This window comes from Vanellus vanellus (assembly GCF_965231255.1).
Source record: "Vanellus vanellus genome assembly, chromosome: 14".
Taxonomy (NCBI): Eukaryota; Metazoa; Chordata; class Aves; order Charadriiformes; family Charadriidae; genus Vanellus; species Vanellus vanellus.
The window spans coordinates 5,130,050-5,144,530 of NC_138919.1; the positions used below are offsets into that span (position 1 = coordinate 5,130,050).

A 14,481-nucleotide genomic window follows, 5' to 3' on the forward strand; every position below is an offset into this window, starting at 1 on the left:
GTGTACTCTAATACCCAATGTAGACCAGTCCTGGATATTGTCTTGATTAGTTTCTGCCACTGAAAATGCTTGTGTGATTACCCTACTGTTATGTTGGAGGTAGTTGTACCCTATATAGAACTCGGTATCACTGTCATCTTTGGAGCTGTCTGAAGAGCTTTATACGGAGCTGTGGTTTTTAGGATTCCCAGAGTGAAAGCAGGAAATCATTTTTTCCCTTTTGCCTCACTTGTAACTTGCTGGGGTTTTGCCCTGGAATGTAACAGAACAGCACGGTGCAACTTCTGTCCTCTTGCTTTTTGGAAATCCCTGGAAATCCTGGGGGAATAAGTAACTTTAATAATTTACTAAATTGGAAACTTTCTGTTCGTGAGCAAAAGTACTAAAGCCGCCTATACTGGGAGGCGATGCGTTGTGAACTCAGGTTCTTGGTAACGGTGTATCAACTTCATACAGTTCTGGTAGTGAAGGTCTCTAAAAGTTTCACCTGCTTCCTGTGACAGGGTAGCACTATTCCCATGATCAGGGCCTTGCAACACTGTTGTTTTACATCAGCAGCGTAAGTTTAACCAACGGTATGATTTTTTTCCTGCTGAAAACGTTTCAATATGTATTCCCACACAGGATGCCACAGGAGATTCCAACTAACTATGCAAACTCTTTTAAACTTATTCCAGATCTTTACTTGTAAGCTGTCTGTACTGCTGGCTACAAAGTGGTTACAGTTAGACCTAAAAGCTGTTTTTAACAGAAGTGATTTAAAATCCTTTATAATTTACTGGAAGGTCCTCCTGTTGTTCATCCTGGGTACTACTTCTTAGCTACCCGAGTATTGGACAAATGCAATGAACTTCGTCATATGTTATGTATGAGCCAGTGAGGAGCGTGTGCATCATCACTAGTACATTGGTAGTTCTGCTTATGCCCGCTAGATAAATTTCTATAAATCTTGTAAATAGGAACAATACAAAAAAAACCTTATTTTTGAAAGTATGAAAAAAATTAGAGGTCTACTCTTCATCAAGTATCTTGGAGCCGCTGGGAACTGGATTTTTGGTGTTCTAAAAGTATTCATGACTTCACATCATTTTCCTCGCAGCGCTGATTTTTTTTTTAGACTCATTATTGTCTCAAAATAACTACAGTGCTTCAACAAAGGACCTAATCAAACCGTATGTTCTTAATCATGGACTGTAGGAGAAAACATCGGAGGGAGAGAAGTATGAGTGGGAATATTTTTTGATCTTGGAAAGTATGTTTTTGTCCGTGTTGCCAGCCTGTACGCTGAGGATGAGCGGTGTATCAGTCGGGGGGGATCTCTGCAATCGTACAGCAGTGCCCAGCCCGCGCCACCGTGCCCTGCCGCAGCACAGCCACCTCTTGTGCGCGGCACAACCCCCCAGCTCGCTCAGCCACCCCAGGCTCTTCTCCCCCGTTACCCCCAGCAGCGTGGCTGCCTCGGTTTGCCTTCTGCCGCTGGCTGTGTGAAGCCCTCCCGTGTGCCTGCAGGGAACACGCTCTTCAGGTGCAGATGCTAATATTTTTCTGATCCTTTTGACGTAGTGAGTCAGGAGGGGCTTTCTGCTGATGATCTCCAAAATCCTGTACTGCTGGTCACATCTCTGCTGCGACCAAACAAGTAGGTGCTTATATTGGAGAACAGCAAAGAGCATGCAGATTGCTCTTAATGAGAGAATACCAGACACTGAAGGATTAAAGATGTACTCTTGCATGACTGCAATTTTTTGAAGTTCATCAGCTCCATGATATTATTAAATTACAGTTTGAACAGACATATTAAGGTCTTTGTATTAAAATCTTCTTTCTTAAAAAAACCCAAAAAACCACAATCCACCACTCCATTCTGTCATACTAGAATTTAGTATTCTAGAGGAAAAATAATAATTTTTTCTCATTAAGGAACTTACAGATTGTTTCGATGTTCTGAAGTTTATCCAGAATATCTTATTGTAAATAATTTAATCTTTCCCTAGTCGTATTAATTACAATTTAAATATTTTAATACCAAAATTAGATGTAGCAGAAATAATCTTTTCTCACAAAAGTAGATTAAAAAGTTCCATATTTTTCTAACAAAATCTAATAATAGTGGTTTAGGTATTAGTATTAATTTTATGTACAAATTCAAAGGCAGATTGTCAAAATATAATTAGAAAGCTCTGTGCAACAAATTAAATACACTCTAGTAGCATGGATGAAAAAAGCATCTGTTTTGAAGTACTTTCATTAGAAATTAGAAGACTCAAGTAGGGAAAATGAGATTTGTATGAGATGAAATCAGAAAAAATGTAAGAATGTTATCTGCAAAGAGTAGGAAAATACCTATGAACCGTGGAACAAGCAAAGTGTCATCTAGAATTTATGTTGACTAATTTAAATAAACTATAATCTTCGATTTTTAAAAACCTTTATATATTTACTAAAAATACTTGAAGTCATTTAAGTCACATTATTCTTCAAACCTAATGAAAATTACCGATTGTAAAAATTCCTTTCCTTTCCGCGTTTCACTCAGCTGGATGAGTGCCTCTCTGCCTTCAGCTCACTCTCGTTTTCAGGCTTCTGTAGTAGCGGAGGTTTGTAGCATCCATGGTGTTAACTACATCCGTATTCCAGTGTGCACATTCCTAGTGCCAAGTGTGTCGATGGCTCCTGTTTATGTACTAGCCTGAAAGTGATGCTTGCCATTAGGTTCTCAGTAGGTACGTGTTTATTTAACAGTTTGCAGTTGTGGATTTTTTGGGGAAGGCTGAGAGAGATAGATATCAATATAGCCAACGATGTGCTATCTTATAGTAAGGGGAAACAAAGGGGGGTTTAGCTTGTTTTATCTTTCAGATCACTAGTGCATGGCTGGATAAAAGCAAGCAATGCTCTTAGTTGAGGGTGTGCTATTGTCTGGGAAGGTTAGAAGCATATCTTTCATGAGATTTTCAGTGCTCACAGTCTTAGCTAAATTGCATAAATTAGAAGAATTATTTTCCTTCCGTGTTTCCTGTATTTCCACTTCAACTGATAGCTGCAAGCAGTAATCAAAGAACTGGTTAAGGACAGATTTTTTTTTTTTTAAACCTTTTTTTGAAAGAACTTTGGTCTGGTAACTTAATGTAAGTTGAGAATTGCTCTTGTAATACTATACGGACAACACGCCTACCATTTGTAATTAATCTTATCCTTCCAAACGTATTTGACTCAACTCTGTTGAATTACATTGCTTGTAAGTCAATGCACAACATCTAAAGTATCTCTTGTAAATGCAATATTTTTGAAATTACCTGATTCACAAATCCCAACAGCTTGAAGTATGTCAGTGTATGTCTATATATATAATTTTGTGTGTGTGTGTGTGTGTGTGTATACAGGTACATACACATCTATCTGCAAAACGGATGTGTCACATCCTGCTCTTCCTGGTGAACCGTATTGCAGAAGTGCAGAAGTTTTTTTCCTAGTATGAAAGTATAGGTGTTTCTACCTCTAAACAATGTTCAATCTGTATTCAGCTAAGACTGCTAAAATATAATTTTAAGAAAGATGTTGAAATAGTAAGGCATTTTATTTAAGCTCATTTAAAAAAAAAAACAAAAAAGGTGAAAGGAAATAAGCCTAAACTTCTGTCATTTGTTCAAAATGAACATGCATTGCAAAAGCGTTGTTTTAAATTGATTTGGATATTACCTTTACTTCTTTTTTTCTTTTTAAGAAAACGGTTTCGTTTATTTTATTCGCTTTTGTTCTTAATCCTGATTTCAGCTTATATACTGGAAAGTAGCTTGTGTTGCGTATTCCTCATTTGAGCAAAATATACTGAAATCTTCACGTGTGTTAGTAATATTTCGGTTTCACTCGCACCAGTGTTAATTTAAGTGATATAACTGAGCTCAACTTGGCCTAACACCTGTATATGGGAGCTGTGCAGTCGGATTTGTCTGCTGCGTCTGCCTGAGCCGGCAAAGGTGGGGAGACGCGTTAGTAGGTGGGCGGTGCGGGCGGGTTGGCGGCTCCGGTTGGCAGCAGAGCTCACCCGGCAGGCCCTGTTGAGGAGGGACTGGGCCGAGAGGGAGAGAGAGCAGCTGGGCGAGGGACGGGGGAGCGCTGGCGGTGCGCAGGGCATCCACCGGCTTCCCCGGGTGATCCACAGGGTGTTGGTGTTTTGGGGGAATGTCTGTGTTTCGCTTTCTCAAATGTAAAATTGTACGTGTTTATTGGGGCTCTTTCTGCTTTGACGTCAAAGGCCAAGAAGTGCCTCTGCTGCACCGCGCCGCTCCGGTTATGACTTTATTTCTGTTTTGAGATAAAAATGCAGGTTTAGTTCGAGTGTTCCAAAACCAGATACCACTCTCTCTCTCTTTCTTGTAGGCAGGGTGCTGCTGTGCCAGGCAAACCAGGAGGGATCTCCCGTGTACAGTGCCCCCAGTTCACTAGTATACACATCCACAAGTAAGCTAGTGTTACGGCTCTTTTGTTGTTTTGTTTTGTGACGAAAGCACATTAATGTGAATTAAACCCCCTAAAATTGTAAACTTTCCCAATAGCTCTTGAAAATGTGGTATTTATAAACGTGTGTAAGTAATGTCAACAGATAATTCAGTGCTTTTAGTTGCATCTTTATACTCAAAGTAGATTTTATTTAAAAAAAAAAAAAAAAAGAAAAGAAAAAAGACAGCCTATACTGCAGTGTTCTACAAAATTGATCAAAAGTTCTACAGTAACACTGATATTTTTTGGAATCCAGTACTGTTGCACACTCTGCATCTTGTGTGGAAGATGAAGCTGTGTTTCTTTTTCCTTCCTGGTCACAACTTTGGTTTACTAAACAAAAAGTCTCATATCATGCCACCGTTTGATTGTATCAGAAATAGACATGAAGAAAATAGATATGCGGTCTTTTTTTTTTTTTTTTTTAGAAAACAAAAAAGACTGCATGCAAATGGGTATTTTGAATTATAAAAAGCTGCCCTAACAAAAATAGCAAAGAGAAGCTAAAACCGTAGATGGCTGCCAGCCATTTTTCTGTACAAAATTTTGGAGTAGCAATGTCCCCTGTAAAATTCTGCAGCTGAAGCAGACCTGATTCTTCAGAGAGTGTTTTAGATCGTGTTGGTGGTACCACTGGTGCCCATTCTGAAATCTAGTCAGATGAAGAAGCCTCTAGCTGAACGAAGTAGTGATAATTGCTGCTTGCTGAATTAGGCTGAACAGCAGCATTTGCTATGTGTTCTTAGCAGTCCTCTGTGAAGAAAATATTTTATATTGTCTGATTTAACCACATTATCGAATGTGTTCTTTGTGAAGATTGTATTCAATGTAGAATGCAGTTCTGCTCTTGTAGAGCTTATCTAGACTACTAAAATAATTAATTTCTTGTATTCATTAAAACCAGGAATGAGGACAAAAGAGTTTCATAGTGATCATCTCTGCAGTCTTGTAACTCTCTCGTGTCAAAGGCCATGAATTATCATCCCTAGAGCTGCTGCTTTTACAGCATAGACATGGGATCTACTTTCAAATCAGGAATCTACAAATACATAGTGAACTAACAAAATACATGAAGTGTTTTAAATTGAAAATGAAATTATCAATTAAATCTGCTTTTGCTTCCAGGTGCTCCATGAACATTTGTATGATTTCACCTTGTTTTTTTTTTTTTAATCCTCGTAGTAACAGAAGAGATGAAATACTTACTGTCTAAATCAGTGTTCCCTGTAGTACATTTTTAGTGCACTATCCTTTTGACTGAAATACCACTCTTCTGACTGAAATACCAATCTTTGAGTGAATTTTTCTTCTTAGAAAATTATCCAAACATTTCATTCCTCTCACTGTTAGGGAGGTTGTTTTGGAGGAGAAGGGGCAGTGTTAGTGTTTTATTTCCTGGAAATTACTCTAAATGAAGCCTTTCTTAAGTTTGCCCTGTTGTTCCTACTATCTCACTGAGTTCTGACCGAGGAAATTTATTTCTGGGGTTGCTGTTTACATTGTACAGTATTTCCACTATTATTAAATCCCTAGATAGTTATTGTATAGCTAGCTAGGCTCTATACTTCACTGTTTCCATGATGTGTCATGAGTCGATCCCTTTAAAAAACCTTATTTTGCAGTGGCGCTCCTTGAATAATGATATCCTAACAAACACCTGTTTGCTTTCAATTATGCCAAATGCTTAAATAAACAGCCTTTGCCTATCTGCCTCCCACTGGGCAATGTGTAATACACAGTTTCCTAACAGAGATTGCTAGGAGCCCTTGCAGGAGAAATTGTTACACTTTTGTTGAACCTGTGTGTCTGCGAGTCATGACTTTTTTTTTTTTTTTATTATGCATAGTATTTCATGTTGCCAAAATGTAGTTTCCCCCACAGGGTCACAACTCCTAATAACGCAAAATCACTATAATTACTAATGATTGTAATTAGTTGTTTTATTTCTTCTTATTACAAAACTTTCAATGAAGATGTAAAATAGTTCCATTTCTATAGGCAAATCTACTAAGAAGTTAATAGAAACGAAGCTCAAGTTTTGTCTCATTTTCTTTTATTATTTTAAAGATCATCTATACTCCATTTTTAATGCACATTTGTAATATTGAAATGATAACTGGTAAGTCAACCTTAATGTCTGGGAGACTGATACTTTGACTATTATCATTCCATGTAGACAACAGTATTTCAGCCTTCATCTTTGGAAAATTTGTTAATTGTTTATTCTGTTACTGCCAGTATTGTAACCACATAATAATTCAGAGCAGCTTACAATGTAAGAATTAAGACGTTTTAAATTTGTGATTGTTTTAACAGACGGGAAAGAGTCAGCTGAGATTTTTAAAGCTGTCTGAGAGGTTTGGAGTTCATTAAATGCTAATGGCATTTAGGAATTTTCAGATACTTGGAAGAGGATAGTCTGCATGTTTAGATATGTTGTTGTCTTTAACTTGACTGTTCGTATTTTGCCCCTGAATTATGTTCTGTAAGAAATGAAGGACTGAAACGTGGCTTTAAAATACATTTTTCTTAATTTGGCTTGCTTTATTTCTTACTTAACTTTTTGACTTTTAACTGTATTGGTCACTAGTAGTGTCTGATGACGCTGAACACTTCTACCCCATGTTTTTGGCTAGTCAGAAAGAGTGCGTTTCTTGAAGCTGCTCTTTCCCTTCTGATGTTTTATTTCCCCAGGATATATTTGATGTATCACATTGCACATTTCCCAGTACAGTGATTAGTTACACCTCTGAATATGTCGGGAGATGGAAACATGGCTCTGCTTCCTTCCATCACTTCTGGCCCTTCGCATAATACAGAAAGAAATGAGCTGTTTCTTCTGCAAGCGGTGGAACAAATCAGTAGCAATAGTCTCTCATGCCTCATCTGTTCTCTTATGTTGAAGCAGAAGATGGGACCTGGATCAGTTTTTCATTTGCACATCTATTCTGGGAATAGATAATTTGTTACGTAGAAAGCATAGTTTCAGCATGCAAATGTATCCATATCCCTTGGTGGGACAGATTCTTTGTCTTACCGAGACAAACAAAGTAAGGAAGCTCGTGGTCTTGTCTTGGCTGCTGTAGATTCCTATAGCATTGGCATCTTGAGGACAGATCTAACACAACTGATTTCAGTTAAATCTTTCATCATTATCCTAATGCAGAATGTAGACAAGTATTGGAAGGAGGTACGTCCAGAAAGTACAGATTGGAGTACACCAAGTCCCAGTGAGTGAGTAAGCGTTCACTGGAAGCTTCCTGGAGGCCCATGATATCTCACTGAAACTTAGGGAATCCGTTTGGCTGCGCATAACTGAGAGTCTCTTTTTGCCCCCACTGCTTTAGATGAATTGCTTCCACAGGAAATTTTAAAATACTGAAGAAATTTGTATCTGCTGTTAAATAAGAAATGTTTCCAGAAAAATGTTGGAAGTTTTCAAATTGAAGCCGCTCAAGAATAGGATCCATGAAAATATTAAGAGGAAGGAAGAGGAAGATTCAAAAGAAGCAAAATTTTTTGTCACTGAATGTCTGTATCACTGTTCTACAAAGGACAGTAATATAGCTGGGTATGTATGGTTAAAAAAGTCAAAAATACTAATCTGACTTTGTGCAAGGACTTTTAAAAACTGTTTAGTGCCTATTTTCCCCATTTTTCTATAATGTAGAAGTGCCTGAAAATGTGAATGAAATAAAAGTTAATGGAAGCCGAAACATGTGAAAGAAGGAAGACGTGAAGTCAGAGTCATAGAATAATTCAGGTTGGAAGGACCAGGTTGCTCAGGGGACCTTTAAGCACAGAGATTGCACAGCCGTTCTGGGTCATCTGTTCCAATGCTTGAATGTCCTAACAGTGGAAGGCCCTCTTCTTTCAAGTTACGTTTGTTGTCCCTTGCCTTCCCTCTGTATGCCTCCGTGAAGAGCCTGGCTCCGTCTTCTTTATAACCTCCCCTACCATGAAAGGGCAGGGGATGGAAAAGGAGATGCACCTGCCAGTAAAGAACTTCTTTGTGCTCTGGAATAGCTAATCAGCGTTCTCGGGCTTACTAAGTACTAGCTGGTGTAGCGAGGAAGCCAGCCTAAAGCTGTGCACCACATTTGTCAGAAAATTAAAGTTGTACGTACCCAGGTCCTATGGAAAGCAATGAGAGAGAGATTACAAATTTTAATGGAAGTTCCAAGGCAGCTAAATATTTTTCACTCACCGAACCAAAGCTCTGAGTAAACGTGAAGATACTTGTGTTATCAGATGTGTAACTACTAGTAGGTTTTTCTGAGCATGTATTAAAGGTAGAAGAATACAGAATTTTAATAAATCTTTCATATTGGGTAAAGTGATAGAATTAAAAGAAGAAAAAGTTAAAATGCAGAAATCAGATATTAATTTGTTTTATTTTATCATACTGAAGGGCAAATGAAGTTGATGGCCCATTTTTTAATTGACATATCGATTACAATTTTGTAAGAAGTGATTGTGGAATTCAGCAAAAATGATTGAGGTGGTACAAATGCTTATAAATCTGTCCCACGTTGTTCTTGTTCTTTAATTGTAATTGTCTGATAAAACTTCCATCAGTTTCTGTAATTAACCTAATGGTCTAAATGAATTTCCAGATCACTGGTTATTCGTTTCAATATAGAAAATGCCATTACATTGAGTTTAATTAATACAAAGTAAGTTCACAGTCCATTGTGTCATTAGAATAGAATTTTACTCTTTTAACTGTTTCATCTATGAATCTTTTTCCCCCCTTATTTTGTTTGTCCCATTTTTGAACTTGAGTGTTCATTCTGTGTTTATACTAAAATAGTATAAGCCCTTTATAATCAAAATATTTAAAACCCAGTGCTCCTCAAGTTCCCATCCTCAGAATATCAGTGTAGATGTTTTTTGTATTTATCATTTCAACTATTTTTAAACAGAATTCAGTCAGTGCCAAATTCATAATCCCATGATATGCCCTAGAACATCTTATTTGTCTTGATATTCCTTTCACAGAAGTACATATGACAGATAAGTAGTCACCAGAGAATACTTTTGCTTTGCGTCAGACAGATATTAAAACAATAAACTATGTTGCCCTGGGATTTTAGTTTATGAGCGACCAGAAAACAACAAGGCAAAGATGAGATGTTTTTGAAAGGTGGGAAGGCAGTTCTTTCAGAAAATTCCCTGGAAACCTTTGGTCCTGTAATATTTTTGACAAGAAATATTTTTAATGCTTAAGTTCTTTTAAAGCAAATCAGGAATATACATTCCACTACTTCAGACCAGGCGTTAGAAATGTTCCTAAATTATCCTAATAATCCTAGTGATCCAAAGTTAGGTGTTATATGCCAGGAGAGAAGGAAAATCTATAGCAGAAGCTCAAAGTATTAATTACATGATAAGGGAATTTCGATTTTTATATGTGTTTTCTATTAAAAACTTGTCAACGCTTAGTTATGATAGACACGTATTATTCTTTAAAAGATTTTGTTTCCTGTTGGTGTCTTGTTTTGATTCATAGCTGAAGGATAGTTCAGGGCTTTATTGATATGCATGGAATGCATAAGGAAAATCATAAATACCACATTCAATAGTAGAGTTTAGTCCATTTGGGGACTTATTGTACTACAGAAATGAAAATTAAGTAAAACCTCTCTATCAATATGTCTGTTGAATATCCTCACTTAGAAGGAGGTTACTTGGTTTAGGAATATTAGTAAACTACCTAAAAATGCTGTATGAAACTGTTTTCATGTTTCTTTTTTCAGTGAAGACATTCCAGGTTTTATTTTTCTGTGGCATTACTAATGGATTGAAGTAAGACATTTGACATTTGTATTATATTCTGGGATATTTCCAGTATCAAGAAGATTACATGGGGAAAATATAAATTTTCAAAAGGTGATTTGAATTGTGCTTCTGAGCAGAATAATTATTGGAAACATTCAGTTTATAGAAGCCTTGATTCAGTTGATTTTGTCAGGTTTAATCTGTTGCGCACATGTAATTACCTGAAAATTATATTGTAATGATGATAAGTCTTCTCATAGTATTATCCTGAGGCTCCAAGTAACCAAAGCGTAGGCTCCTGACATTTGGTATATCCTTTTCTGGGTTTTGTATGTAAGACATGATTGACCGTATTCAATCCAAATGGACATACGCTTTATTGTAATGACATCGATGATTAACTTGTTCTGATTTTATTGTTGTAGTTTTTCTTAATTGATTTGTTGTGGTTTTACCGTTATTGGTAAGGGAGAGACTGTTTTGTAAGCTTGCCATTTTGAATTGGTATATGGGTCAGGAACCGTTTAAAGAATGAGTTTTCATATGGTATATATATGCCTATGTTACTGTATTTGCAAATGAAATGCAAAAAGGTTTCTGCAAACTAAATTTTTAATTGGTCTGTTTTCTATTAAAATAAAATGGAATGGTTGGTCACTTCATCCCAATTAAAATATTTATCAGTAGATTGTATTTACATGTTTGTGGTTTTGTCTGCTTTTTGTTGCTTCACAGAAAAAAAGGTAGAGCAGCCCTGCAAAGGAGTTCTGTGATTAAGCCAGTTTAACCATTGTAGGACTGAGATTCATGAATAAAACGGTGCAAAAATCCTGCCCAAGGGGAAATGGCCATACATTTCAGTAGACCAATCACACGTATCACTTCCAGGATACAAAAACCTCGTTACTGAACATATAGGAGTCAAACTTATCTTTTTAACGTGCTTCCTGAATTAATTAATTGCCTTTATTTATAAAATAAAGAGAATCACTTGGTAGTAACCCAGAAATAATGTGAAAAGTGCCCTTCCTGTCTGCATGTTAAAATGCAGTCAGTTTACATGGGAGTTTAAATAAAGAAGATATCAATATTAAGTAGAAAGGGAAGTTTACTAATGGCTTTCCATTATTTTTCCCCCCATATATAGAAGTATAAAAGGTTGAAAAATCATGTATCACTTCAAGAGAAATAAGAACTGTCTTTGGAAGGTTTTTAAACACTGTTTTGGCCCATCGTATTGGACCAGCAGCCATATTTTGAACAAAGTTACACAAATGTGAATGCAGGGTAACCACTGACTTCTCGGTCAGATAGTTGTAAAGATAATATAAAATCAGCAAAATCGAGTAAAATTATATTCATACGTATTACGTTATAGTCTTGATTTAAGGATCAACCTTTTTAAACTGTAAAACGAACCTCTTTGGGGTTTTTTTGGTAGCACAGCCTGAAATTCTTGTTACAAACTTTTTTGTGTTCTGTATCACTATGTATTATCCTCCTGTAACTATTTTCAGCATAACTCTCCTTTTACCTTCTGTCTATCAGTATTTTAAATGCTGGATAATAAGTCACCAGGAAGATGTATTGTAGTTGCCCAGAATCTGTAAATACGGGTTTCATTTCACTCCTGCAAATCTGGTTTTAAGTGCCTTGCTGTTTATACTCAGTCTTCTGTTAATCTGCTTAGTGCTGGGGCAGTGTGTCTGCACTGGCATGCTTAAGAGTTTTATGAAAAAGACAGTCATATCCTGAATTGTGCGCTGCTGACTTTTTTTTTTTTAACTTATACACCATCCTACACCTGGGTAGTGGGAGATGACTGGAAATGCGTGCATAATATTTTTAATAGTAAATTGTGGAGGGTATCTTTGTCCGTTAGTTCAAATAATAAAAATCACGTTTGACCAGGGACACTCGGGCACCTCATGTATCTAAACTTAGTGCTTTCCCGTTAATGGAGGTATGGCGCTTGGCAACTGGCAGTGCTCATGACTAACCGATGCATTAGGACAATACAACTGTTTGGACTTACTCCTCTCAGTATGCAGCTAAATAGCGAGAATTACATTTAGCATTTTTTTGCATCGTGATCTATGAAGTTATTGTACGTAGGATCCTTTGTGTAGAGTCCTATATGCAGGCTACTGATGTCTCCTTAGCTTTGTATTCTAGGTGCTGTGTTATTTTCAGTAGATGGGCACTTACAGTTGACCGTGCATCTCAAGTCTGTCAGATGTAAAGTTGTTAATTTTGCGGTTTTCAGCTTAGCCTGTAAGATTTGGTTTCGAGAAAAGACTTTACTGTCACTCTCCTTACATTGTGTGACAGTTGTCAGCAAATAGTGGCTCTTAAAACCATGTTGTACACAGCAAAATTCTTCAACCTGCCTTTCACAAATAGTATTTTTGAGGGATTACAATTTTTAGCATCTATATGAGTCTTTGCGCGTGGTATTCTTTGTTTTGACAATTTTTTTCTGTTACAGCTCGGATTAGGTTAACTAGCTGGTTTTTTCCTCGGTCACTTCCTGCCTAAATTGTTCCCAACCCACCAACGTTCTGACAATGTTCTTTTCTACAGTTTAATAATTCTGTTGAGTTTTAGTAATCCTTGTGTCATCCAGAGAGAACTTGTCACCACATGATTTACTTTCATAAACATTCAAATTACTAAATTTTGTCATCTCTTTATAGCAGCGCTACTCTTCATCTCGTTTTCCACAACAATGTCCTTTTTACTTTGTCTCCAAAATAGTGTTTAGCTAGACACAGGGGAATTTTTCCATTTACTTGGAACTTGTAGATGTCCAACAATCAGGAAAACGAGACAAGTTATTGATCACTTTGATCTGACCATCTATATTTGAAGATTGTTCCTTAATTTAAGATCAGATGTGGCTTCTCTGATCTCTGCTCTTTCTTTTCCTCTATGGCCTAGTTGCTTTGTTTGTTTTTACCTATGGAGTTTTTTCTTGGTTTTAGTCTTTTCTTTTGTGCAAATTCAACTATTCTTTGTACATCAACTATTTGTATTCTTTGCAACATCAACTATGCAATGCTCTTATTTTGTTATTAAGTATACCATAAGTAATTTCACCACCGATTATAGTATTTTTTTATTCGAAGTTGTAGGTTGGTGTAATTACATAGCTTTACCAAAAACTTCTCTATCATCTTATCTGTTCTTCTTGGCTGTCCACATCCTCCATCTTTTTTTCTGCATCTTCAGAGAAATCTCTTGATGCCTGAGGGACTCAGGTGGCTGCGTATACAGTCCTGCAAAAGAAGCATGCGATCTGTAGGAATTTCTGATAATCACAGAATCACTGAATGACTGAATCTCGGAATGGCTGAGGAAGGAACCTCTGGAGGTCACCTTGTCCACCCCCCCTGCTCAAGCAGCGTGACCTCGAGCAGGCTGCCCAAAACCTCATCCAGACAGCTTTTGGATATCTTCAAGGATGGAGATTCCACATCCTCTTTGGGTACCCGAACCAGTGCTCAGTCACCCTCACATTGAAAAAGCTTAGGCAAAAAGATGAGACAGTTTCCAGGCTTCGGCATCAAGGTTTTGATCCAAAGGTTGTAAATTCCTGGCATATAGTGGTGTCAGTATACATAGAGACCAATGGTGGTTTGGTTATTGGTATTTTAGAGGACATTAAACAAAGAAGGGTAAAAAAAAATGAATAATTATATATAGTGTGAATTCGGTGTGTGCAAGTCATTGTTGAAATAATAGATAAATTAGATCTGGAAAGAAATTTAAGGTGAAGGTAACCAAATAGCAAGTTTTGTTGGAACACTTAAGTGTCTTCCCTACAATTTAACATAATAATAAGCACATTAAATAGGAGGTTGCTTTTTACTGTCATTTGTGGTGATTTGGTATGGAAAAATCTTACAAATCTTATTTCTCATATGTCTGAGGATGAAATAGTTGAAAAGAGTGTCTTCAAGCAGCTGTCCTCTCTAGAAATATTTACGTAATCTTTCAGGGTACACCTTATTATAAAAAGTTTCACCAAATTTATGTTAAATTTTGTGCTAATTTGGATTTGACTGGAAACTTAATGCAGTAGTGTTGTGTAAAGGGATTCAATTACAGTGTGCAGTGTTTTGTAAGTAACTGTCTCACATAAAAAGTTAATTAATCAGAGCTGTGTCAATTTCCTTGTGCCATGTCAATTTGCAGCAA

At 36.8% G+C, this 14,481-nt stretch overlaps 1 protein-coding gene across 10 annotated transcripts in view; it reads left to right on the forward strand.

Annotated features, from left to right (window-relative positions):
• Positions 1 to 14,481, forward strand: part of RBFOX1 (RNA binding fox-1 homolog 1) — a gene marked incomplete at both ends in the record, with an annotated part of 1,320,957 nt that overhangs the window by 1,251,247 nt on the left and 55,229 nt on the right. For 8 of the 10 annotated variants that reach the window (XM_082490611.1, XM_082490609.1, XM_082490612.1 and 5 more), the window contains one exon: positions 4,381 to 4,461. The exons of the other annotated variants lie outside the window; for them this stretch is intronic. In XM_082490611.1, the coding sequence (XP_082346737.1) occupies positions 4,381 to 4,461 (81 nt within the window). The remainder of the gene's footprint in view (positions 1 to 4,380; positions 4,462 to 14,481) is intronic. 10 annotated transcript variants of the gene reach the window in all.